At 35.7% G+C, this 25,308-nt stretch overlaps 1 protein-coding gene across 10 annotated transcripts in view; it reads right to left on the bottom strand.

Annotated features, from left to right (window-relative positions):
* Positions 1–25,308, bottom strand: part of MAPK10 (mitogen-activated protein kinase 10) — a 165,362-nt gene that overhangs the window by 61,093 nt on the left and 78,961 nt on the right. For 5 of the 10 annotated variants that reach the window (XM_074276304.1, XM_074276302.1, XM_074276306.1 and 2 more), the window contains 2 exons: positions 23,283–23,354; positions 3,682–3,851 (listed from right to left, as the gene is read on the bottom strand). In XM_074276304.1, coding sequence (XP_074132405.1) covers positions 3,682–3,851; positions 23,283–23,348 — 236 coding nt within the window. In that variant the 5' untranslated portion in view covers positions 23,349–23,354. Of the gene's footprint in view, positions 1–3,681; positions 3,852–23,255; positions 23,355–25,308 lie in introns of all 10 variants that reach the window. The other 5 variants (XM_074276307.1, XM_074276310.1, XM_074276309.1 and 2 more) reach the window with 2 other exon arrangements.

Below are 25,308 nucleotides of genomic sequence, written 5' to 3'. Positions count from 1 at the left end.
ATGTGCACAGAAGAGCTGATTTTACATATATTTCTGATAATATAAATAGCTGTCTTTCTGGGGTTGAGAGGAGACAAAACAGAATTTTTTTCCAACTTAATATGGGAAGAATCCAATGAATTAATTTTAGGAGTGAATTTTATTGAAGGAATTTAATCATAATTAATTCACCCATTATTTTATGTGTTTATGCCAACTAAGTGTTATACATTACAGACACTAGAAAAGCTTTTAACCAACATCAAATTTACTATCTCTACTTCAAAATGACCATTTTGCCTTATCATTTATTTCTTACTAGAAATTGAAGTATTTAATAACGATGAGAAATTCTTCATGGTTAAGACAAAGTATATATATGTGTTAGTCACCAAACTTTATTCCCTATTTTTAAAAACTCTTGTTCTTGGAATTTGAGTTAGTGATAGAAGCATATTATTATATGTCTTTTATCTGATTTGTTACCTCCAAAATTGACTTGTAAATGCCAAAAAAATAAATTTCAGGGAAAGAAGGAAAAAACTGACTGACTTCTTAGTTGATACAATACCATTTCCAACTTGATTTACAATTAAAGAGTAGTCTGAGCTTGGTAACAAATGGTTTCAATAAAAGTAAGGTGTTATATGTCACCAACTAAGTTTATCATAGAAGAAAGTAGGAGCTGGTCCCTAGTATGGCACTGAAATAGTAAATGAGAAAAGACAGTAGAGAATTTCTTGCTGTTCCTCTTCCTTTGCTGTTCTTTTCCTTACTTTTTGTTTCCTTAGGATCTTCCTATGTTATAGTATATTATGATTAGTTTATGATCTTGTCTTGGAATTTAATAGGAGAAAGATAGTAGGCTAGATCACATTTGAGAAACTATTTTGTGATCTCGAAATTCTCACTACCATAGAAGTCTATTTTTACACCAGTATTGTTCTATTTTAAATTAAATTATTTTAAATAATTGAACACTATGATCTCAGAGGAATTAAAATTACAAATAACCAAAGGAGAAATGGAAAAATACCTCATCAGTGTGGGTGAGCAGGTTACAACATAAACTAAAAGTGGTAAAATGTCTGATTGGAAAAAGGAGAGATCTCAATCACATGGCAAGACAATAGATGACAAGCTTAAATGGTACAATGGTAAACTTGAGATGACAGCCATAAGAACGAGAACCAGACAAGAATCATCATTCTTTCATATGGACATGAATAATACAAGATCAGAAGGAATGCTATAGTTGTAATTTGCCTCAGTGGAGGGGAATATCTACACTGATGAAATCATAAATCCATTAAATATTAATTTTATGAATTGTAAAAAGGAAAATGTTGGGCAGGCTATTTCTTGGTGGTTGGAAACTTCATAAAATGATTGGTTCACAAGGTTATTGGTCACTTACTAGTTGATCATCTTATTGATTACTACAGTTTCATAACTGGAAATGAAGACTATATATAGTGAAGCATTTGTTTCTATATCACTGAATTGGAAAGCTAAAGCACCATATAGTTGTTTGTCCTGTTTCTGTGATCATAGATCCATTTAGGGGTAAAAAGAGCAGGATTCTTATGTAAGAAAGGTAATTTGGCAAGAGCTCAAAGTACTGAGAATATTTTAAGTTAGTTTACTAGTATAAAACAAAGAGAAGTTGGGAAGTCTCAGAAATGAAATTACTATCCACTTGGAACAAAGTACAACACTTTTGTGTGTTATACACAAGTGTGTACAAAACTGAATTGAATATAATTGGCAATTATTATCTCTTTTGGAAAATGTTTTTCCATTTTGAGTTCTTGCCCCAAAAAAACATACATGAAAACAAAGATGTTTTTGTTTTGTTTTGTTTTTTAAATGAACTTTTAGAAATCACATATTGAATGGAAGGACTCTAATAAAGAGTAGCTGAACCTTTAAAATGTAGCTTCTGGAGTTTGTCATTTTTTGTTTTATTTTATTATACGATCTGACTCTGTGATTGCATCAGTGTACAGAATTCCCTGGTGAGGAAACTCCCTCTAACAATGCACTGGCTCTGCAAAGTTTAATCAAAGGTTTTCTGAGGACATAAAGAAGTGACTTGATAGGATATGACTGAGATGGGATTTAAATCGAGGTTGTCCAGATTCCACTATCCAAAGCCTATTGGTCTAAGACTCAGTGTTTAGTATTGTAGATAAAAGTCCTGTCCTTCTTGAGGGTTAGAAGAAAGCAAAAGTTTTCATTCTCATCGTCTCTGAGTTTTGAATAAGCGCTACTGCTTCCACCTCCAAGGGGGAGAATGGAAGAGACCAATCCACTATAGGTAGCTGAAGGAAGATTCTGGGAAGACATGAGAAAGGCTGGCCTTATCCCCAGATTGCTACTTGAGAGATCTGAGGGAGTTTCCCCCTGATTGAGAGCTAGATTACCTGAGTAACATTGCTCCTTCCTCTGAATTAATAAATGGATTTCTGTGCTATTCACTATATGTGTTCAGGTCAATTAAGCAGTGCAATGGATATAGCACTAGGTCTGGAGTCAAGAGGACCCAAGTTCAAATCCAGCCTCAGACATTAACTATATGGGTTACCCTGAACAAGTCACTTAACTCTGCCTCAGTATCCTCACCTATAAAATGATTTAGAGAAGGAAATGGCAAACCACTCCAGAATTTTTTGCCAAGAAAACCCCAGATAGGGTCATGAAAGAGTTGGATACAACTGAAACTACTCAAAAATGATAAAATGTGTGTTCAATATAGAACTGATATTAAGTGGAAAAGATATGGATTGAACTGGATAAAAGGTTCTCAAACTGTGGTCTGGGACCACCAATGCACCCTAAGACCCATACTGGGGATACAAAAGATCAAAAATATCATTGAAAAGATCATAAATATATCAAGGTGCTTTGATTTCTAAAATGACAAATGCAACTAGGTATAACACATAATTCTTGGAGGGAGAGGGTATTTATTCAATAATTTTAAAGAGTATAATGGGATTATGAGTCCAAAATTTTTGAGAACCAGTAAACCAGATGAGGATTCAGATTTTCATGGATTTTGAGATTCCATAATTCTTCATCATTTTGAATCAGCTTGTAGTCTTTCCAATTCTGCCTTCCACAATCACATAGGGATATAGATTCAAGGCTGGGAGGGATCTTAAGGTTCATCTAATCTTATTCTTTCATTCTGAAAGGAAACTGAAGTTCAAAAAGATTAACTTGCTCAATGTCACAAAAGCAAAAATGAATTTTGAGCTCCAAACAAGTTCAGTTCCCATTTTAGAAATTTTCACAGATATAATGACAAGTGTCACTTATTCCAAAGAGATACCAGAGTTTGTTTGGGGTTTTTTTTGGTGGAATTTAACATCAAACATGTTTGAATTCTCATTAATGTTTCAAAGGGGTCTTATTTAGTACTTATATCACCAACTTCCTTTAAGAAGGAACTTTTTTTTTTTTTTTTTTTGCAACATAAATAATGAAACATCAGAATCCAAGAATTATTGGCAATAGCTTTTCTCCTGCATGGCTCCAAAATTAACTAGCAAATTCATGTTTATTGAGGTAATAAACTTTCTTCAACAGAATGTATTTCTTTTCCCCTCCAATGAGGTTTGTGTTTTTGCTTTTGTTTATTAGCAATAACAAGGAGAAGATATGATAAAACTATAAGATGAAACTCATTCAACTTACCAAACGATTCCCTGAGCCCCAGAGCCAATAGGCTTTAGATTCTGGTAGCGTTTGAGAACTGTGAATGTTGAATCTCCCACTTCTACACTGTAGAACTGGTTGTCTACTTTGCTTTTGCTCATGTTGTAATATTTGGCAATATATGACACATCCACTTGTTTATCAAATCCCTGTCAGGAAGAATGAAAAAAAAAAGTGAGATTAAACTAGTAGCATGATAATGAAATGTAGGAAAAGTATGTCGTTTATACAAATTCTAATAGTTGCTAATTCTCACTGCTACATTTGTATATTATTGTTATTCAAAGTCTTCCTCAAAAATAGGCAAACCTAACTAGGTTTAAGGATGACCTGAAATAAATTTCTAAAGGAAGTTTCTTAAGCATAGAAAGTAATGATAATGGATTCAGTTATTTAGGGGAATTCAGCTTCTATGAAATGGATGTCTCTATAGCAGGGTAGAAAAACCTGGGAACTAGAAGTTAAAATCTAGGTTCTGGGCCTGACTGACATGTAGTGACAAATCAGTCTTTCTGGGCCTTAGTATCCTCATTTAGAAAGATTAGATTAGAGGATAGATAACATTTAAATATAATATGATTTTAAAATAATGAAATAGATCCCATGATCAGGAAAAAGTTGTTGTTTTTCATGAACTTCTATCAATTTAAAGCCAAGATAAGGAATTGTGTTCCAGATACATAATAGCTAAGGCTAAAACTACAGATGAGATTGATGAGAACTAGGTAAGGAGTACCTAAATGAAATTAGGTTTAATTGAGATCTAGTGGCAGGTTCAGGGTACAGAGAGTCAAACAGAGCTCCCCCTGCAACCCCTTTGGATTCGGCATAAGGATACAGAGTTAAATGAGGTCTAGTAGTAGTGCAAGAGTCCTCTGTAAAGGAATTTACAGATCCCAAAACCTAGATTGATAAAAAAAGGTTTATTGGGAGGTTTGGAAGTAAAGTTTAGTTAGTAAAGTTGAGGGAAGAGATAAAAGGGCACCAGAACTACAGGTCCAGTGGGCAGAAATCCTTGACATGACCAGCATAAGGATGCCATGTTTGGGATCTCTGCAAAGAATGGACTCCAGTTTAGCCCTTTTTATATAGGGGGCTTTTGATAATCTGAAGGGGCTTGTGGATGGAGTCCCAGGTTGACTTCTGGCTTGAGCTTCAGCCAGGGTTAGAATTTGAATAGAATTCAATGGGTTTTTAGATAAGAAGGAAACTGTGCTTGGGGTGGGGCAGAGTCCCTGAGGCAGAGTCCAAGGAGAAGAGTTTTGGAGTTTCCTCATCATTTCCCCCCTCAAGCAGTTAAAACTTAAATTCATTTAAGAAAAAAAAAAAAAAAAAAAAAAAAAAAAGACTTGGGGCAGTGTCCCTTATTGAGGCAGGGTTGAAGACTTTCTCCAAGGATCTTCAGAGTACCGGGGTCCCCTCTTCAAGATGACCAAAATTCCACACAACGTAAAAAACAAAACAAAACAAAAAACAAAACAAAAAAAAAAACAAAACAAAAAAAAAACAAAAAAAAAAAACCTCTGAAATAATACCAGAAAACTGTACTTAGAATCCTTAATTCAGATTCTTTTCCTGAATTCAAATCTGACCTCAAAGACTTACTAAGTGTGTGATAAAATTTACCTGTTTGTTCATCTGTGAAATGAGCTGGAGAAGGAAATAGCAAAACTCCAAATTCTTTGCCAAGAAATCCAAGAGTTGGACAAGACTGATAACAATAACAAAAGTTAAGGCCTCAGTACTCTACCTAAGTGGTTGAAGACACCCTATCTGAGGGACAAGAGAAGGACCTTCTATGTACCGCGGAAGAGAGAAACTAATAACAAGAAACCAAAACAAAAGACAGAGAATTGGAGAGAAAAGCTGAAAAGTGAAGAATGTAGGGGAGAATTTCTAGTAATACAACTAGGCCACAAGCAGATAAACCAACAGAGAGGCTCCTAAAGACAGAAAGAAGTAAAAAGCTCAGAGTGACCAAAGATTAGTAAATAAATATTATATTATGAATAAAAAAAGACCCCAAATTCTCAATCAAAAAGAATTCACTGGACTTCTTCTTTTTTTTTTTTTTTATTTAGCGAGCTTGTATTTTATTTTCCTCCAGATTTTTAACAAAACTTTGTGTTTTAAATTCTTTCTCTAACTCCCTTGCAATTCATTCTTTGAGAATACAAGCAATTCAATATAGGTTATACATGTGTAGACATGCAAAACATTTCCAAAACAATCATGTTGTAAAAGAAAATACAGGTTCCCCCTTTCTGCACCCCCAAAAAAAAACCTCAAGAAAATTAAAGGAAAAAGTGAGTATGCTTCAATCTACATTCAGACATCAACAATTCTTTCTCTGGGTATGGGTTTCTTAGAAATCATGAAACAATAACAAAGAATACTAGAATAGTTCAAAAGATAAATAAAGCTATAAAAATAAGGTATAAAGAATGAAATTAGGCTAGAAAACAGAGCTCCCCAATGGAAAAAAAACCCCACAAAAAATAAAACTCACAAATTTAAAAATACAAAGAGACTTCTCTCCAAAGAACTGAACAAAGCAAAAGAGGAAATGACAGATGTAGAATACACACACACACAAACACGAGTCAAAAGAAAATTTCTCAAGAGAGACATAAAGACAAAAAGAATACGTGAATTTTGTCTGAATCCAAATGATTGTCCTTGAATGTAGAATACACAAAGATAACTTAAGAATCACAGGTCACCCAGAAGAACATGATAATTTTAAAAAAATGAATATCATCCTATAGAAAGGATTTGTGCTGATAGATAAATTTGGAAAGCATGGTCAGGAAAAGAAGTTGCTTAATATAAAAAGTTAGTTTGGGGAGGGTCTGGAAGGTACAGTAGAGAGGGAGAAATGAGAAAATATATAGCCAGAATTAGAAAGTATGACAAGAGAAACAAGGAAGTAGTAAGGCTACAAAGTAGTCATGTCTTAGTGAAGACAAAAAAAAAAAATAGAAGAAAGAATAGTTTTTAAAACGAAGGGAAGTCTGATCATTATGGAGTTCAGGGAGAACAATGCAAGGGGCACTGAGGGAATGGAATTGAAATGAATAGATATCAGGGAGTAGTGAATGATTGGGAAACATGGTTTGCAAATCACTTGCTAGGAGTTCTGAATCACTGCTTCGAAGTACCTGTCAGGAAATGGGAATGTAATTGAGCTATTATTGAGCTATTATAATAGCTGTTGAGTACAGAATGTAAGTAATGCCTCATTGAAGAAGGCATGAGATTTTATGGTACCAGTTCCTATCTTGATGGATAGTAATGTTCTGAATTGTGAGATTCAAGGAGACAAAACTTAAGGACATGGAGTATGTTTGTTCTGTTTTTATTGCTTTTGAAAAAAAAAAAAAAAAGGAAAAGATAGGGAAAGGGAAAGGAATATTCTAACATAGAACAGAGAGGAATTTACTAGTTATCAAAATTAGGGTGTGGGAGAAGAGTATATAAACATATGGAAGAAGTATTGTCAGGAGACAGATAAAGAAGGGTTGAACATACACCTACAAATCTGCACACTAAGTATTCAGTGTAGAATTATACTTAATAGAGAAACAGAAGAGTGCAGGATATAGATCAATCATGAGTTCATGCTCAAAGAGATAGTAGGTGAGGAACCAGTTGCCCTTGATTAATTCAAAGCAGAAGAACTATTAACCATATATACAGAAAACTGGTAGATATAATTTCTGAGTCATTCAGTGAAATATAAGAAATCATGAGGGAAAATTAGAGGAACTGCAAGATTGGAAAAGGAATTGGAAAATTAGAGTGTTGTCCCAGTTATCCAAAAATGGAAGGGAATACAGTCTGCAAATTTCAGGTCAGAGAGCTTGAATTTGATTCCTAAGAAAGTTCTAAAAGGAGTCATTAAAGCAATGGAAATTAGAAAAAATCAGTATGGTTTATCATAAACAAGTCATGCCAGATTTCAAAAATCTGTTTTGGTCTAACACCAAGAAAACACAGGTCCTCCATCAGTCAGTACCCCCATTCATCCATATGTAGAACCAGTCATAAAAAATGGAGAAGTTTTGAATGCTATGGTTAAGTTTTCTTACCTTGGCAGTATACTTTCTATGGATGTCTACATTGATAATGGGATAGATACACTCATTGCCAGAGTTATCTCAGTGTTTGGGAGGCTCCAAAGGAAGGTGTGGGAGTGGAGAGGTATTAGACTGACTACCAAACTGAAGGTCCACAGAACCAATGTGCTGACCTCATTAGTGTATGTCTGTGAAACCTAGACAGTATGCCAGTACCGTGCCAGCAAACTAAATCACTTCCATTTGAATTGTCTTAGGAACATTCTGAAGATCACCTGGCAGGACAAGGTACCAGATACTGAGATTCTTTTTCAAATTAAACTGCCAAGTATTCAAACTTACTGCAGAGAGCACAGCTCCATTGGGCTAGCCACACTATTCAAATGCCAAATGTACGCTTGCCAAAAAGATTATTTTATGCAGAACTCACATATGGCAAGTGCTCACAAGGCAGTCAGAAAAAAGAGATACAAGGACACTTCCAAGGTCCTTCTTAAGAACTTTAAAATTGATTGTTTGACATGGGAGATACTGGCACAGAACCACCCAGTATGGCGAGCCCTGTGCTGTGTTCTATGAGCAAAGCAGAACTGAATTAGCCCAGGAGAAATGTGAAATGTGCAAAATTAGAGAAGCCAGCCCAAATGTTCATAGGGACTGTTTGTGTCTAACCTGTGGCAGAGCACTTCTGAATTCATTTCAGGCTGATCATCCACTGTCAGACACACTGCAACTCAACTCTAATATAGTAATGTCATTTTGGCCCTATTTGAGAACAAAGGACAACAATCAACCAATCATGCCAGATTAGCCTTATTTTGTCTTTTGACAAGACTACTAAATTATTAGATTAGGGAAATGCTGTGGATACAGTTTACCAATATGTTATCAAAGTTTTGATAAGGCTTATCATGCTATTCAGGTGGAGAAGATGCAGAAATAAGACTGGATTCAAAACTTGTAATGTCTTAGTGTCAGCATGGAAAGAGATTTCAAGTCTAATATTAATTAGACTTCAAATCTAATTAATATCAAGGGATTTGGGCTTGGTTCTATGTTAACCTCTTTAAACTTGGGTAAAAGTATACATGGCATGCTTGTGATATTTTCAAATCACCCAAAACTGCATAGCTAACAAAAAGGACATTGGAATCAGCATTGGGCTCAATTTAAAAATATGAAATTCAATAGGGATAAATATAGTTTCTTATAATTGTTAAGAATCAAGTTCCTTACAGTTTGCAAGTAAAAGTTAAAGGAGTAATAGTTAGACAACAGTTTTTCTAAAAAAGAGTTGGAGGGGTAGGTGTCTGTAAGCTCAATATGAGTGAGCAGTGTGATATGGCAATCCAAAAAGTAAATATTGCCTTAATGGAGCTACAGCTTATAGGAATAGGGACATAGATAATAGTTCTCCTATGCTCTGTTTTTTGTAGCTCCCTTTTGGAGTACTATGTTCAATTCTGGAGTCCATAGTTTAAAACAAACATTGATAAGTTATAAATTATTGAAATGAGAGTAATGAGATACTGAATGAAGATGGTTAAAAAGAGCGACTTGCTACCTGCAGTGGGCTTATATAGGGCCTGTGAGGTCCCACACATAGCCAACCAGCGAGAGAGCCGTCACCCATTACAAAGCCATCTCAATATGGCCAGGATCCCACCCACAGGGCAGTCCTATACCTACAGAGATTACTTCTGAGCAACTCATCTCCTGTTGCACCATGGCTGCCCATTTAAAGGACCCTTACAGTCAAATAGGATTAAATTTATTTTTCATGTCTCCAAAAGGAAAAACCAGGACATGGACAAATACTACGTAAGCAAATTATGGTAGATGTCAAGGAAGATTTCCAAAGAAGTAGATGTACCCTCAAAACTATGGGGGAGGAAGGGGAAACAACCTAAAATTACTTAAAACTACAGATGAAAATAATTCTGAATGATCACTTCACAACTATCAACTTGACAATGATGACAAAAAGCAAAAATAGTCAACATGAAAAGATAAACAAACTAAGGGATGGATTGTTGGTGGGGCCTATGAACTAGTCCAATTTTTGGAAACCAATTATAATTATGAAAGTAAAGTTATCAGTGTCATTTTGAAGTAGATAAAAACTAAATAAATTATATGCTCAAAACATCAAAGTCATACAATCAACAAAATGGAGCACTAAAGATTTTCTGTGATCTTTATAACTTCTCAAAATTCTCCAAAATAGTAATTATGTCCAAGAAATAAAATAGTTTCAATTACTTCCATTGTCTGTTACACCAAGAAACAATTGAGGTAATAATACAAAGACACACAGAAGACCTTTATTCTTTTACTATGGTCTCTTAGTACCTCATCTTCCACCAATGACAAATTGCTTCAGGCTATACAAGCTGACCCATGGATTTGCAAAGGAATTTAACCTTACCTCCACAACACATACATCAATGCCAGGGACACCAGTGTGACAGCACTGAACCTCAGCAACAGAATTCACCCAGAGAACTGAGGAACAGTTAACTGGAAAAAGAGTACATCTGTGTGATTTCATGGCACTCCATTAAGTCTGAGAGAAAGTGCTCAGCATCCAACTGGAGTCGGTTCTATACTACCTGAAGTGACTTGAGGCAGAAGCAGAATTGTCCAACTTTTAAGTCCAGCCCAAAGGAAATCAGTATCAAAGGAGGAGTCAGAACATGCCCAATATGAGAAACTATATTAAAAAACTAAAATGACCAAAAATCTCAAAAGTAAGAAAACTTGCTTAGAAACATCTAACCTAGCAAATAAAACAGCATGAAAGATATTAATAGTGAAAGAAGGATCTGAACATGAGCTAAAATCTCCAAACACCTGTGAAGAAATGCCTCAAGAAAAAGGAAAATGAATTAATACCTGATGAGACAGAGGAACCTGCAGATTCCCAAGAGAGCACAGAAAAATAACAAGATGCTCCTGAATGATTTAAAAGAGAACTAAAAATTGTGAAAGCAGAATTTATGGCCTGCACAGCAGAGATCATTGGCAGAATAGAAAAACTTCAGTCATGCCAGCAAGCATCTAGGAATCAATCTACCAAAGCACGCAAATTACTCATATAGATTCAATTACAAAATACTCCTGTTCAATGAAATAAAGAACAATTTAAATAGCCAGAGGAATATTCATGGCTCAAGGACAAGCTGTTTTCATATAATAAAAATGACATCACCATAATTAATTTTATATTTTAATGCTGCACAAATCAAATGATCATAGGGATAAATCATAGAAATTGATAATATAATAATAAAATTCAATTGGGAAAAACAGAAGATGTAGACTATCAAGGGAAGTGACTCAAACAGGAAAAGATGGAGAGTCAATAACACTTCTAAACCTCAAACTAGCAATCATCAAAACTATAAATTATATATTTAAAAATAGGGAGGTAGATAAATGGAACAGACTAAAAAAGGAAGAATCAGAAACAATTGAAATCAATAGCCCAGTGTTCACTAATAAGTGACATACACACACAGAAAAAGAGAGAAGAGGGAGGGAAGGAGAGAAAGAGAGATGGGGGAGGATGGAGGGAAAAAGAGAGAGAAAGAAAAAAAAACAGAGAAAGAGAGAGAGAAACAGAAACAAAGACAGAAAGAAACAGAGACAAAACAAAGAAAGAAGAGAAAGCTCAAAAAAGAATGCCCTATTTAATTTTTTTTTAAAATGCTGGGAAAAACTGGAAGGAAATCTGGCAGAAATTAGGCTTTGACCAATGTTTCATGCCATATTCCATAATATATTCTAAATGGATATGGTGTTAACATTAAAGAAGAACAGATTATACACTTCTTATAATTATGGGTATGAATTATATTCTTAACCAAACAAGAGAGACAGTTACAGAAGATAAAATAAATTATTTTTAATATATAAAACTTTCAAAAGGATTCCTTTCAAAAAGGAAACAGAAAAAAGCAAATAACGAGCCCATTATTTGAGGAACTGATTGGAGAATTTGAATAAAATAGAACTTTATTTCATGGTAAGGAACAATGAGTGAGATGATGAATAGACATGAAAATCATAATGCAATTGAATACAACACAAGAGGACAAAAGAAATTAAATAAAACAGAAACAAAGAAAGGGAAGAAGGAAGAAGAGAAAGAAGGAAGGAGAAGAAAGAGAGAGAAAAAATTATTAAGTACTTATCTACCAACCATTTGAGCTAAGCTCTGGAAATATAAATAGAAAAAATATGATAGCTGTTCTTAAAGAACTCACACTCTTCCTGCAGAAGACAACACACAAAATTGATTTTAGCTGCACCATTTGTGACAAGGTCTAGGAGTCCTAAGCAGGACAGATGGCAAGGTCTCGATGTCCTTAGTTTATATTAATAGATCAGATGATGGTAGATTTCTACATGGTATAGAAACAAGATAGAGTTAGTAACCTCCACTTCATCTTAATACATGTGAGCAACCAAACAGTTGTGATATGTTCTAGACAGCTTCAAAGAGCGAAGAGGTGAAGGAGGAATGTGAAGGGAGAGAGAATTCCTGGGAGTTATTGATCTTCCTATCATTCTGCAGTTTCATATAAATTCTGAAACAGCCTGGGTTGAGGGAGGGATTCTAGATGACATGATAGAACATAGTCTTCCTCTCTAAAGAAAAGTGATATACTGGTGCTATGTCAGAATTACCATACAAATGGTTTTGTTTAATGTTTTTTATTGTTGTAGAGGAGGGTTGTCTGGAACTGGGAGGCATTCTTGGGAAGATACTACAGTGTAAAAGTGAAATTGAATTAGTAAGTTTTTTTTTTTTTTTTAAGTGGCAAGTTTTGTACAACAATGAATGAAATGTTTATGTATAACTAGCAATGATGTCATTGTACGGAGTCCCCTTTTCTCCCCATTAATTCCACTGCTAGTCTATAGTTTCAGGAAAGGAAAAAACCCTACAAAATTACACCTCAGTCTGAATACTTCCTAGAAGGTGACTTCACATAATCCATGAAGAATCAACTGAAGTTTTTATGTCTTCACTTGTTTGTGAGTGATGGTTGTGTATTACACAACTAGTCAAATAGAACAGTGTGAAGAAATATTGAGATAGAACTCTTAATCTTCAGGAGATAAGAAATTACTTAAAATAGGCAAAATTGCCTTTGGGAAATTGTCCAGTAAGTCTGATAACCCCAAGATTCTCTCTGAAACAAAGGTCCAACCACAGTATTCTACTAGTGATGAGAGTTAGGAAAGGGGGAACCCCTTTTGGGTCGGTGCAAGGATAGTCCTGTGACGGAGTAGAGTCCCCTGTAAAAGGAATTTGCATGCCCGAAAACCTAGATTGATAAAAAAGGTTTATTGTTATGTTAGAATTACTAGGTGAGAATTCAGGTTGTCTGGACAGTGACAAGGTGAGAATTCAGGTTGTCTGGACAATTACAAGATGAGAACTCAGGTTGACTTGACAGTTCTCTGGCTCAGACCTTTGGTTTGGGCCTTTAAAGGGAGTTTACACCTTAGGAATTCTAAGAGGAGCAAATTCATTGGTTGGAGTACTTCTTCCCAGAAGCCCTTGCATTATCCCACACCCATTCTCCGGGAGGATAAAAGAGGACAGCCCTCCAGAGATAGAAGAAGTCTCTGCTCTACACCAGGCTTGAGGCAGCTCTCTGCAGGAAGGGAAGTCACTTCTCTGGACAAGAGTTAATGGCAACTGTCTGGAGACAACGGTTCTCTACAAGAAGAAGAATCTGTCCTAGAGATTTGAGTTGACACAACAGATCTCCTCCCAGAGAGCAGCTTCTGGAGACGACAGCACGTTACAATTGGCGTCCACAACGTGGGACAAGGACTTTTGCTTATCCCTAGACCGGACCTTAGCAATTGTAGGGTTTAGAAGTAAGGGCAAAGGTAGAAAGACATCAGGGCCAGAGGTGGTCACTGGGCGGGCAGGAACCCTTACATGGCCAGAAGGATACCATGTTTGGAGGAGAAGGGCTCCTGCCAAGAGAGAGCTCCAGTTTGACTCTTTTATATCTAAAGGGGCTTGTGGGTGGTGTCCCAAGTTGGCTCAGATCCAGTGGGGGCTGGGACAGGCCCGATGACCAGGATTTGTAAATCAAAGGTCAGCCATGAGGGCTGGGGAATCAGGAAGGAATCTTAAAGGGACCTCAATCCCCATCACTAGTACAATTCTTTAGACATTAAAGAATCAACTCTATGTCTCCCAAACAACAGAAAGGTATAGCATTTGACACATTGCAGAGGAAACCCCAAAACTCTGAAAAATCCTTAAAGGAGAAAATCTTCTATTTGCCTCAGTGAGGGGACTCCACCCCAAGCACAAACAGTTTCATCTTTGTTATCTGGGTGGGGTCGGCTCAATACTGAAACCCATTGAATTCAATTCAAATTCTAGGAGCCACCCAGGAGCCCCCAGCTTTGCAGAGGTCCCAAACATGCCTGCTATGCCATACTTGGCATCCCAAGGAGCATCTATCCACTGGAATTCAATTTCCAGGGCCCTTTCTCTTTACTCTCACCTATTTCCTTAACTAGACTAAACTTAAACCTTACTTCCAATCCCCATAATAAATCTCTTTTATCAATCTAGGTTTTCAAGTCTGTAAATTCCTTTACTCTTGCGCCTCCAGAGAGGAATCCCAGAGCTCCCTACCTTGCACTGCCACTAGACTTCATTTAGACCTCATTTAACTCCCTGACCATCAGTAACCCTAATTTCATTTGGGTACCTCAAATCTAAATCTTATCAACATTACCAACAACGCATAACAAGGTGGACTAATCCTGTAGCAAGATGGAGGAATAATGAACAAACTGAATGTTCTATGAATACTCACATAGTGTCAGAAGAACTTTTTATTAAGTGGAACAACTACGGAAGTGACTTATGGGTGGCCATGAATGAAAAGATTTTGATCTTTATTCTTAGAAAAAACACCCATATTGTTGATATCACATACCCATCAAAGTTACAAAATATAAGCATTAGAGTGCCTTCTGAATGCTTCAATGGAATGAGCATTACACTGTGAGATAAGTGATCTGTATTCTACTTTCCCTCCAGGTTACATGTTGAAATAACATCTTGTAGGCTGTGTTTCTTTGGATAAGTCACATATGTGCTCTAGTCTTCAAGTACCCCATTTGTAAAATGATCATTAGTTGCCTAAAAAGAAAGATTTTATGTATTGAGATCCTTCCAATCTCTATAAGAAATGATTTTATGAATTAAAAATATTTGCTACATGGAATATGAGCTCTTTTAATTTTTCACTATTTTATTGCTATATGACTATTGTGTATATATATGTATATTTCATATATATATATATATTTACATATATATATGTATATTTCATATACCAGGACATTTATAAAAGACCACCTTTGTCTTTCAACTACTTAATGGGTGGGCTGTCCAGTTGTTGTGAAGATCAAGTGAAATAAGCTTTGTAAAAAGCACTTAGCACAATGCCTCACAAAGTAAGTGCTAAATAAATGCATATTCCTTACTTTTGCCCCTTCATAGGTAATCTAAATAAGAAAAAAAAAAACAAAAAACTTGAATTCTACTGAGATTTGGCCAGAATACCAATAAGACAAGAGAACAAAGAGATGAGATTTCAGAGTAGAGAACAATTTAAGGCTGAACTGCAATAACCCTGAAGTCAATACTGGAAAGAGAAGACATTGAATCCAAAATGTAGAAGAAGATATAATACATATATATATATATATATATATATATATATATATATATATATATATATATATATATATATATATATATATATATATATATATATATATATATAGTAAGGCAAAGTTGAATTAACAGATATCACTGTGAAGACTGATAATAGCTTTAGGCAGAAAAAAGCTTAAGAAAAGACACAATGATAGGACTTTCCGTTTGGATTAAAAAAAAAAAAACTTCAGAATTTTTAATCAGAACTCTGCACTGAGTTGTGCATGAGCATAGCAGTCTGGCCTTTCCTCCATAGTGATCATCCTTACCTAGCCCAATTCAACCAGCCACACATAACCCTACAGCTTCTATTGGAATCTATGTACAAAATAATGAACAGATTTTTGGGGAAAAAAGCCTACAAGGAAGCAACTGAATTAGATAGTATCAAGAACATTTCTAGATATAACTGTAGGAAGATAATAAATAGGTATAATGCTATATTTACATAATGAAATATAGTAATAATAAAAGCAAATAATAAAAATGGAAAAGACCTGATAGCATTTCTATAATGATCTGTTCTCATAGGGGTGAAAATGAAGTCACCTCATTTGAATTCTACTACAGTATAGTCCTGCACTATGTGAGGAAACAGCAATATCACCTTGAAGATGAAATTGAGAACCAGAAAATGCCAGTAACAAATACATCCAGAAGAAATCTATGCTAGATTTGACACAATTTTAAAATCATTCACTTCTCAAGAGAGCTCAAAGAGAGGGAAATCCCAAATAATAGGAAGTCAATAGAAACCAATGAATGATCTGATACTTTAAGATCCAAGCTTCCTCAATACATAAAAGTAATCAAAGAAGATAAAGGAATCTTCTCAAAGAAGAACAAAAAACTATCAATAATAATGTGAAAGAAATGTCCCATATTACAAGTAGAGAAATGCACATGAGAACAACTTCACACCTAGCAAGTTAGCAAAAATAACAAAAGACCAGGAATAGTCAATATTATAGGGCAGGACTTAGTTATAGAAAAATGGTATCGTTATACATTGTTTATGTACAACAATTTGGAATTATAAAAATAAAGTGGACAAAATGGCCATATTCTTTGATACAAAGGCTTCAATGCTAATCATATACCCCTTTCTGACAAAAATAATGGCTTCATGCACAACAGAATCTTTTAGATGCATTTTTTGGAGGGTATAGCAGAGAATTGGAAGCAAAGTCAATGTCCATCAATTGATAAACAGCTAAACAAATTATGATACATGGATGTTATAAACATTACTGTGCATTAAAAAAACTCACATGAATTGATTAAGTATATAACAAATAAAAGAAGTAAACAGAGCTAAGAAAATAATAAAAATGACTGCAATAATATAAACGGGAAAAATAACAACAAAACAATAAAATTAAATGTTGCAAAATTAAAAGGAACTTTGGTCCCAAGACCAGATACAATGAAACTCTAACATTGGAAGAAAAGGGAGTCCTCATGTGTCATTGAATATATATATATATATATACATATATATATATATATATATATATATATATATATATTTTAAGCAATGTATGGATTTATTTTGCTATATTTTCCTTATTTCTTTTCACTTTTTCTTTTAAAAGATTCTTTGTCTTTCTATGGCTTTTGGAAGGGGAGAGAGGTGAGACAGAGGGCTACAATTTAAAAACAAAAATATCAACAGGAATTTTATGTTTTAAAAAAAGAAAAGAAAATTAAACCACTCATGCACTTTTCCAATAGCTGTTAAATCTTTTCTAGACTATACTTATAAAAGTCCCATAAAATAGAACAGGTATATTTTTTTCCCTAAAGTAGAGCATATCTTCATAATACAACTAAAAAAGAAGTTTAAAAAAATTTTTAACCTACCAGTCTATATTATTCATTGATTTCTAAAGTTCATTTAAATTGGTAGAACAAAATAAAGGCAACTATGTGATATAGTAGATAGAGCTCCAGCCCTGCAGTCAGGAGGACCTTGGTTCAAATCTCACCTAAGACTTACTAACTGTATGACCTTGGGCAAGTCTGTCAACCCCAACCATCTTGCCCAAAAATGCCAATAAAATATAATCTTGAAGGCTCTCATTTTAAACAAGACATGTCTGTAATGCATACCCATTCTATAAAACAGAGAGATATTTTCATCTAAATTCTTCACTATTTGTCGTAAAAGTTATTTCACACAAATTCCCCAGTAGAAGAATTGATCAGAAAATTTTCTTAATATTTCCATAGTTGAATAGTATTATACTAATCCATCCCTGTAATGTTAGAGACCTTCACAATGAATTCCATGGTCATTTGAAAGAGATCTGTCTAACCATATGTACTAAGGAGAAATGGATCAAAGCATATAATGCTAGGATCATGGCAAGCAGTTGAACAGATAACATTCTGAGTTGGTATATCAGTATTCCAGTACTTAAAAATATTTAGAAATAAGTATCTTTTATAGGCATATAGATAGACAGTGAATGAGATGGACATAGAATTGTTCAAGAGGAACAGTCTAAGAAATTGCACAATGTCTGAAAGATCTTAAGTAGATTAAGGTCACATAGGCCCATCTTGTCCTTTTTTAAAGATTTTTTTTCAAATAACAAGCATTTTTTAAAATTTCCAAACCACCCATAGCACTAGAAAATAAAATGAAAAACAAAATTCTTATAACAAATGTTCACAATCAAGAAAAATTAATTTTCTCTATGTCCAATGTCTCATTCTGAATTCCTCAACATGAATTCTCCAGAATCATGGCTTTTAAATCATTCAAAAGTATTTATTTTTACAAAGGAGGTTATATAGCAGACAATGATTATCCTCACTTCATTCTGCATTAGTTCAAATGTCTTTCTCAAATCATCCCTTTAATCATTTCTTACAGCATAACAGAATTCAATTTATTCACATACTATGGTATATGAATAAATATGGTATATGAATTTGTTCAGCCATTTTTCAATTGATAGACATCTTATTTAACATTTTTGCCATGCTAAAAATAATTGCTCTAAATATATATGTTACAGATAAGTAGGTTCTTTTTCTTTATTCATTGAAATCTTTAGGATTTCAATCTAGAAATCTTGCCTTCTAGAGTTATTGCCAATTCAAAGACTATTTCTGTAATTTAGTAATGTTTGGGAGAGGAAGGACATGAATATCTGGGGAAGCTAAATGCCCCCTTTATCCTAGTTGTTTATCCTTGCCAGGTTAGGACAAAGTAGACTTCCTTCTGATAAATGTTCAATGGCTTACAAATGCCTCATTTCATAACATCAATGAGCTAAGAGAGGGCTGATGAAAAGGAAATAATAAAATGTAGATAAAATGATTATGCCATTTTAGAATTTATGATGGTGAAAAGAGAAAATGCTGAAGTAAGTCTAGACTTTAGTAGAATTCAAAACTCTTCAAATGGAATAGCTAGGATCTCATAGTAAAAACAAGATGCAGAAGAGCTCTTGATATTGAAATTCTGATGAGAAAATCACCAATCATTCAAAAGACGCTGAAAAGGGGGAATTATCTAAAAATATGATGGGAGTTAATTCATGAAATCATAAAAGGCACTGAATGAAGGACAGATAACTGAAAATGAATATGAAATTGTGACATGGTCCTATAAGACTGTCTTCAGGAAATAGACCAAAAAGGAAGTAGCTTTTCTCAAAGATCAACATGAATATCAAAAAGGAATAGAAGAAACATTTCCATATAGGGATTCTTTTGGGGAGGTATTTTGGGGAGACTACCTGTGATTTCATTAATGGGGGCCATCCACTCCAGCTTACAAATGATCTCTAACACATAGGCTAGCAAACTGCTAGGGAAACCGAGAGATTAAATAATTTGTATCTGCTCAGGCAATAAGTAGTTATCAGACACAAGATTTGAATCCTAGCCTTGAATCCAATATGCTAGACTATCTCTAGCCTTCAGATAATGAGCTAAGGATAATGGATGTGTGCCTCAGTTTATCTCTCCTTCCAAGGAACAGGACTAAGATAAGAGGTCTGAGTTTTCTCAAACAAGATTAGCTTCAGGCAACTGAAATGTTGCTGGGGCTGAAAACAGACATTAACACAGTCCTTCTGCTAGAAATGGTGAAGTCACCCATGCTTCCCCAGTCTATATACCCTGCTTGCCTTTCTCTTTTTCTTACAATCAAAAAAATTTAAGAACCCTGTCCTTTCTCTCCCGTTTTGTCAAATTTGAATCAGAAGAAAACATATTAATGCAATAATAGTATGCAGAGTTCCCCAGTTAAAAAGATATTCAGACAAGTTTGAGTATTAGCTCTAATTTAAGTTTTGCTCAATTGTAGTCGGCTGTTAGTTACTTGATATTTAAGGCAAAATCAATATATAGGAAATATTTTATAAAAGAAGCCCTCAGAATATAATAAATACAATGCTTGTTGTTGAACAAGCATAGGAAGAAGAAATTGGGGGAAAAGTAGATCTTTGGCAACATCTTTCAATCACTAACATGGGAACTCTAAGTGACAGCTTCAGATGGAGCTCTTGAATTCAAGTTGCCCACTGGAGCTGGACAGACCCCCTTAATCTTTGCCATCTTTGCTGCAGCTCAGACCTCTTTTCAGCTTCTTTGTTGCTTTTATCACTACGCCACTGGTGCTTCCTAACATGGCTCATTAATGTCTGAGCAGAGCAGGGGAGGCTGTCTCATTGCTGCTGTCCACTGTGGCTGGTACTAAGCTCTTGTGCATCCTGCTCCTTCCTGAAAGGAATAACTTTCTCGGGCTCATACATTTATAAGTGTTTGAAGTGAAATCTGAACCCAGCCTTTCTGAGCCCAAATTCAGTGCTCTAGCTACTATTTAACTATTCCACACAGCAATCCACATTCTTAAAATTTGTTTCAGAGTGATCTGCCCAAGTTATCCCTCATTTCCTGGGCTCTTCAGGTGCAATGGGGAAAAAAGTCAGACATACATGTGTGGGATAATTTGTGATTCTTCTTGTTAGTCTATGTAGAAAATGTGCATGGTATAGACAGGGCATGGGAAATAACACCTAGAATCTCCTTTACTGAATGCTAAACTTGAAAACTTTCTCTAACCCACAAATCCAATAATGCATCACTTCTGAAGGTTACATGTATTTTAAGGGTTCAACTATTACTACATTATTATTTCCGAAATAATTGTAGCTTAACATGATCCTTATTTCAAAGACTTCTCAAGATCCTGAAATTTTTTGGCAAAAAATGAAATATGGAAAAAATAATTTACACGAGTGACTCAGTACTAGATGTGCCAAGCAAGCACCCACTCTTTCTACTGAAGATTTAACAGAGCATGAACAAGGCAGTCCTTCTTGCTTCCAGCCATTTGGTACTCAATGCTGAAAGGAAATCTGGGGGAGAGACAAAAAAACTTCCTAGTTTCTTCCAGCTAACCATGTGTATGACTCACTGCTTGGGTTCTTTGGGATTATGACATGGTGACAATCACCTCACTGGTTCTTGAGCAGGAAGAACACATGACTCAATGGACCTTTAAAAAGAAAGTGAATGTCTTCCTCTCTCTCTCTCTCTCTCTCTCTCTCTCTCTCTCTCTTTGTGTGTGTGTCTCTTTCTCTCTCTCTCTGTCTCTCTGTCTCTCTCTCTTTGTGTGTGTGTCTCTGTCTCTCTCTGTCTCTCTGTCTCTCTGTCTCTCTCTCTTTGTGTGTGTGTCTCTTTCTCTGTCTCTCTGTCTCTCTGTCTCTCTGTGTGTGTGTGTCTCTTTCTCTCTCTCTCTGTCTCTCTCTCTATCTCTCTGTCTCTCTGTCTCTCTCTCTCTCTCTCTCTCTCTCTCTCTCTCTCTGTCTCTCTGTCTCTCTCTCTGTCTCTCTCTTTCTATCTCTCTCTCTTTGTGTGTGTCTCTGTCTCTCTCTGTCTCTCTTTCTCTCTCTCTGTCTCTCTCTTTCTGTCTCTCTTTGTGTGTGTGTCTCTTTCTTTCTCTCTCTGTCTCTCTCTGTCTCTCTATCTCTCTGTCTCTCTCTCTGCCTGTGTGTCTCTGTCTCTGTCTCTCTGTCTCTCTGTCTCTCTCTCTCTCTGTCTCTCTCTGTCTCTCTCTCTCTCTCTCTCTCTCTCTCTCTCTTTCTCAGTGTGTGTGTGTGTGTGTGTGTGTGTGTGTGTCTCGCTCTCTTTTTCCCTAGAAGCTTTAAGTAGTATCACATAATTTCCTTTGAACGGTTGAAAGGAAAGACAACTAACCCTATCCCCCACCATGATCACTATGAGACTGTGAATGCATAGGAGCTAAAGCTGGTATTCTGATAATGAGTTGTGAGTTCCTCTTCTATAACTGTTCTTTCCTGATTTTAGCTAGTTAAACACTGACTCTGAGATGGAGATTGTCTAGTCTTTGAAATTGTTTTGTGAATTCAAGAGGTTCAGAGATGCTGATATTTTGGGTGAGAGCTGATGGGTAGCACAAGGAGATATTTCTTACAATTCTCCTCATGCTTCTTGAAGGTGACCACCAGCAGGGAAATGAGCTCCATTACTGGCTCAGTTCTGTCTTGAAGGGAACATTACTGAGCTGAAGTGAAATGTGAAATGCTTATTCAGCAATTGCACAGACTGGTTTTTATTCTGATGGGCCTCCTAGAGAGTGGTAAAAATAAAAGATATTATTGCTCCTTGTTCAAGTCTGTTTATGTCAAGTGTACACTTGGGAATGTTTAAGAATTTGTTTTCTTGTTGTAATTTGGTCATTTTCAGTTGTTTCTGAATCTTTAGAACCCTATTTGGGGTTTTCTTGACAAATACTGAAGTGTTTTGCTACTTCCTTCTCCAGTTAATTTTACAGATGAAGAATCTAAGGCAAATAGAATCAAATGGCTTATCCAAATTCACACAGCTAAGACACATCTGAGATCCAATTTGAATTCATGAAGATGAATCTTACTGACTCCTGGCCCAGCATTCTATCCGCTGTGCCACCTAATTGACCTTCTTTACTTCTTTAGAAGGTGAACACCAGCAGAAAGATGCATTCAGTCAGTGCCTTAATTGTCTTGAGGGACATCTCTTCCATACCTGATTCTCATTGTAGATTATGTTATGTTTTACCCCTTATTTGAGAAACTTTCTAGATCTGAGCTAAAAGTTAAGCTTAAGCAACTTTTCCCCAAAGTGTTACAGTGGTGGACAAAAGGAGTCCAAGAAAATGAAAACAGAGAATTGAACCCATCTCATTAGAGGGAAGGCTTCTCTAGAACTGAATCCAGTCTGGATTTGTGCCTAATGGAAAGAGCAAAGGCCCCAAGTTCATGGTGCCCAGTAAGCAGTGCTTATTGTATTAGCAATTCTTCCTGCTCAGTGGCCAATAAAAGGAATGGCTCATCATGCTAGTGCCCATACCCTGAGGTGATCTGAATGGTAATGTGGAAGAAGCCAAGTTGCTAATCATCCCCAAAGCCATCTTCAGTACCATGTCACACATGTCCAGAAACAAGTCCTACTTTCATTCCTATGTCCCAATTCAAAAGTACAAAAAAGGAAAAGGATAGGTAGAGGTGGTAGTCTACCTCTTAATTTTATTTTAGTCTCAAAAAGTTTCCTAACTCCATGCTATGAGCATTTAGACCTTCTGAAATACATTGAAATAATTGCAGTCCAGGTATTTTGAATATTGGATGACAAGATGAAATGGTGAATGTGGGAAAATGGAAGTACAAGGGAATATACTGTACCTTGTTTTACCTGTAAGAAACACACACCTGACAAAAGGCAATTTTCACATCGAAGGTAGGTTCACCGAAGTAGGACAAGAAGTAGCGGCTCATAAATACCTAAAAAACAAAACAGTAAGATCTGACAACCCAAATCACCTCATTTATCATTATTTTAAAATATCAAATTTTAATTAATTGGGTATCCCAGTCACACATTGGATACTAAACAAAACCTAGATCATGTATCCTGTCCCAAACAACACTGGCTCCTCAGTAGCTAGGCTCCTTTGCCTCATTCATACTAAAAAAAGACATCCTTGCTTTTGCAAAGTGTGGACTCTCTTCAAGTGGATACAGTTTTACCCTAATTTCATACCTAATCTCCATCCTAACTGTGTTGGATTTTTCATTAGTATGGAAAAGCAGCCTCTTTGAACAGAAAACAGGCTAAGTCACAGATTGAGGAAACTAGAAACCCTTATTGCTATCTATAGTGAGTCTAATTAATGCAGTCTCAGCCCCTAATGATTCCCTCTTTTCTAACTCCCTTAAGTGGAAAGATTGGTGCCATTACTTTGGGCTTAATACCTCTGGGTTTTAGCTTCTTTAAAAAAAATAAATTAGAGTTGCATTAGATCATATTTATTATACTCTGTGACCTTGTAATATGTCTATTTAAGTGAGGTTCCACAAAACTAGCCCAACTGCTGTTCTTCCCTAGCTCTCTTTATTCTTCCTACCTGTAAAGCAGTTCTCATTTTAACCACTGGAAATTGCTGACTTCCTTCAAGATGCAGATCCAGCCTCATTGCCAACAGAGAGCCTTTCCTGACCCACTTCCACACTCTCAGCAGCATTTGCCTGGGCATACTATATCTATTTCTAATGAGTTTTATACATCATCACATATTGTTTTCTCTTCTAAAATGCAGAACACATGGAGAAGAAGGTCTGTTTTGCTTTTGTCTTTGATTTCCAATGACTGATTGAATTGATAAATTGAACATACTTTCAAAGATATTATTTCTCAGTATTCATCCATTATCCCTCCTACTCTGCCTGAGTATGTTGTTTCTATGGTATGTCTAGCAACATTTTTGTTATTTTTTATATAAAATATTCTTAAGATAAGCTAAAATTCCTTGCACTTGCTGTCTGTATCTTCATCTTGTTCACCTCATATCCCTCTTTATGAGCAAGTTTGTTTTCCTGGGCAAAAAGAAAGATCTGTCTTTCATTCTCTCTCTCTCTCTCTCTCTCTCTCTCTCTCTCTCTCTCTCTCTCTCTCTCTCTCTCTCTCTCTCTCTCTTTCTGTCTCTGTGTGTGTGTGTGTGTGTGTCTCTCTCTCTGTCTCTCTCTCTCTGTCTGTCTCTGTCTCTTTGTCTCTGTCTCTGTCTCTCTCTCTGTCTCTCTCTGTCTCTGTCTCTCTCTCTGTCTCTCTCTGTCTGTCTGTCTCTCTCTGTCTCTGTGTGTGTGTGTGTGTCTCTCTCTCTTTCTCTCTCTCTCTCTTTCCCCTCATCTCTGTCTGTCTGTGTATGTATTTCTCTCTGTCTCTTTCTGTGTCTCTGTGTGTCTGTCTCTTTCTTCCCCCTTCTCTGTCTGTCTCTCTCTCCCCTTCATCTTTCCAAGTTGTCTACCCTTGAAGGTATGAAAATTCACCTGCCCTCGAGGGAGTGGAGGAGAGTAGGGTATAAAAAGTGAGGTATACAAAGGATACACAGAAATCCTGAAGATGTAAAAATTTCACACCCATAGCCACTTACCAAAAACAACTGGCAAATATCTTCCCATACTAAAACAGTTGCTATTATATACTTTGTAAAATTAGCAAAACTCATCATATACATTATCTCACTTGAATTTTACAACTCAAATTGATATAGGTACTATTGGTATGACTTTAATTGTGAAGGAAACAGAGTGTGAGTAATATTAAGAGATTAAATGACATTCCCAAAGTCACATATTCACACAGCATAAGCATCCTAGATCCAGAACTTCTAATGTCTGGTATGGAGACAGCTTTCTCTACTATCCTTGAAATAGAGAGCCATCTCTATTAATATTAATC

This window comes from Sminthopsis crassicaudata, chromosome 6, assembly GCF_048593235.1.
Source record: "Sminthopsis crassicaudata isolate SCR6 chromosome 6, ASM4859323v1, whole genome shotgun sequence".
In the NCBI taxonomy this organism is placed as follows: Eukaryota; Metazoa; Chordata; class Mammalia; order Dasyuromorphia; family Dasyuridae; genus Sminthopsis; species Sminthopsis crassicaudata.
This window is presented reverse-complemented; position numbering and strand designations above follow the sequence as displayed.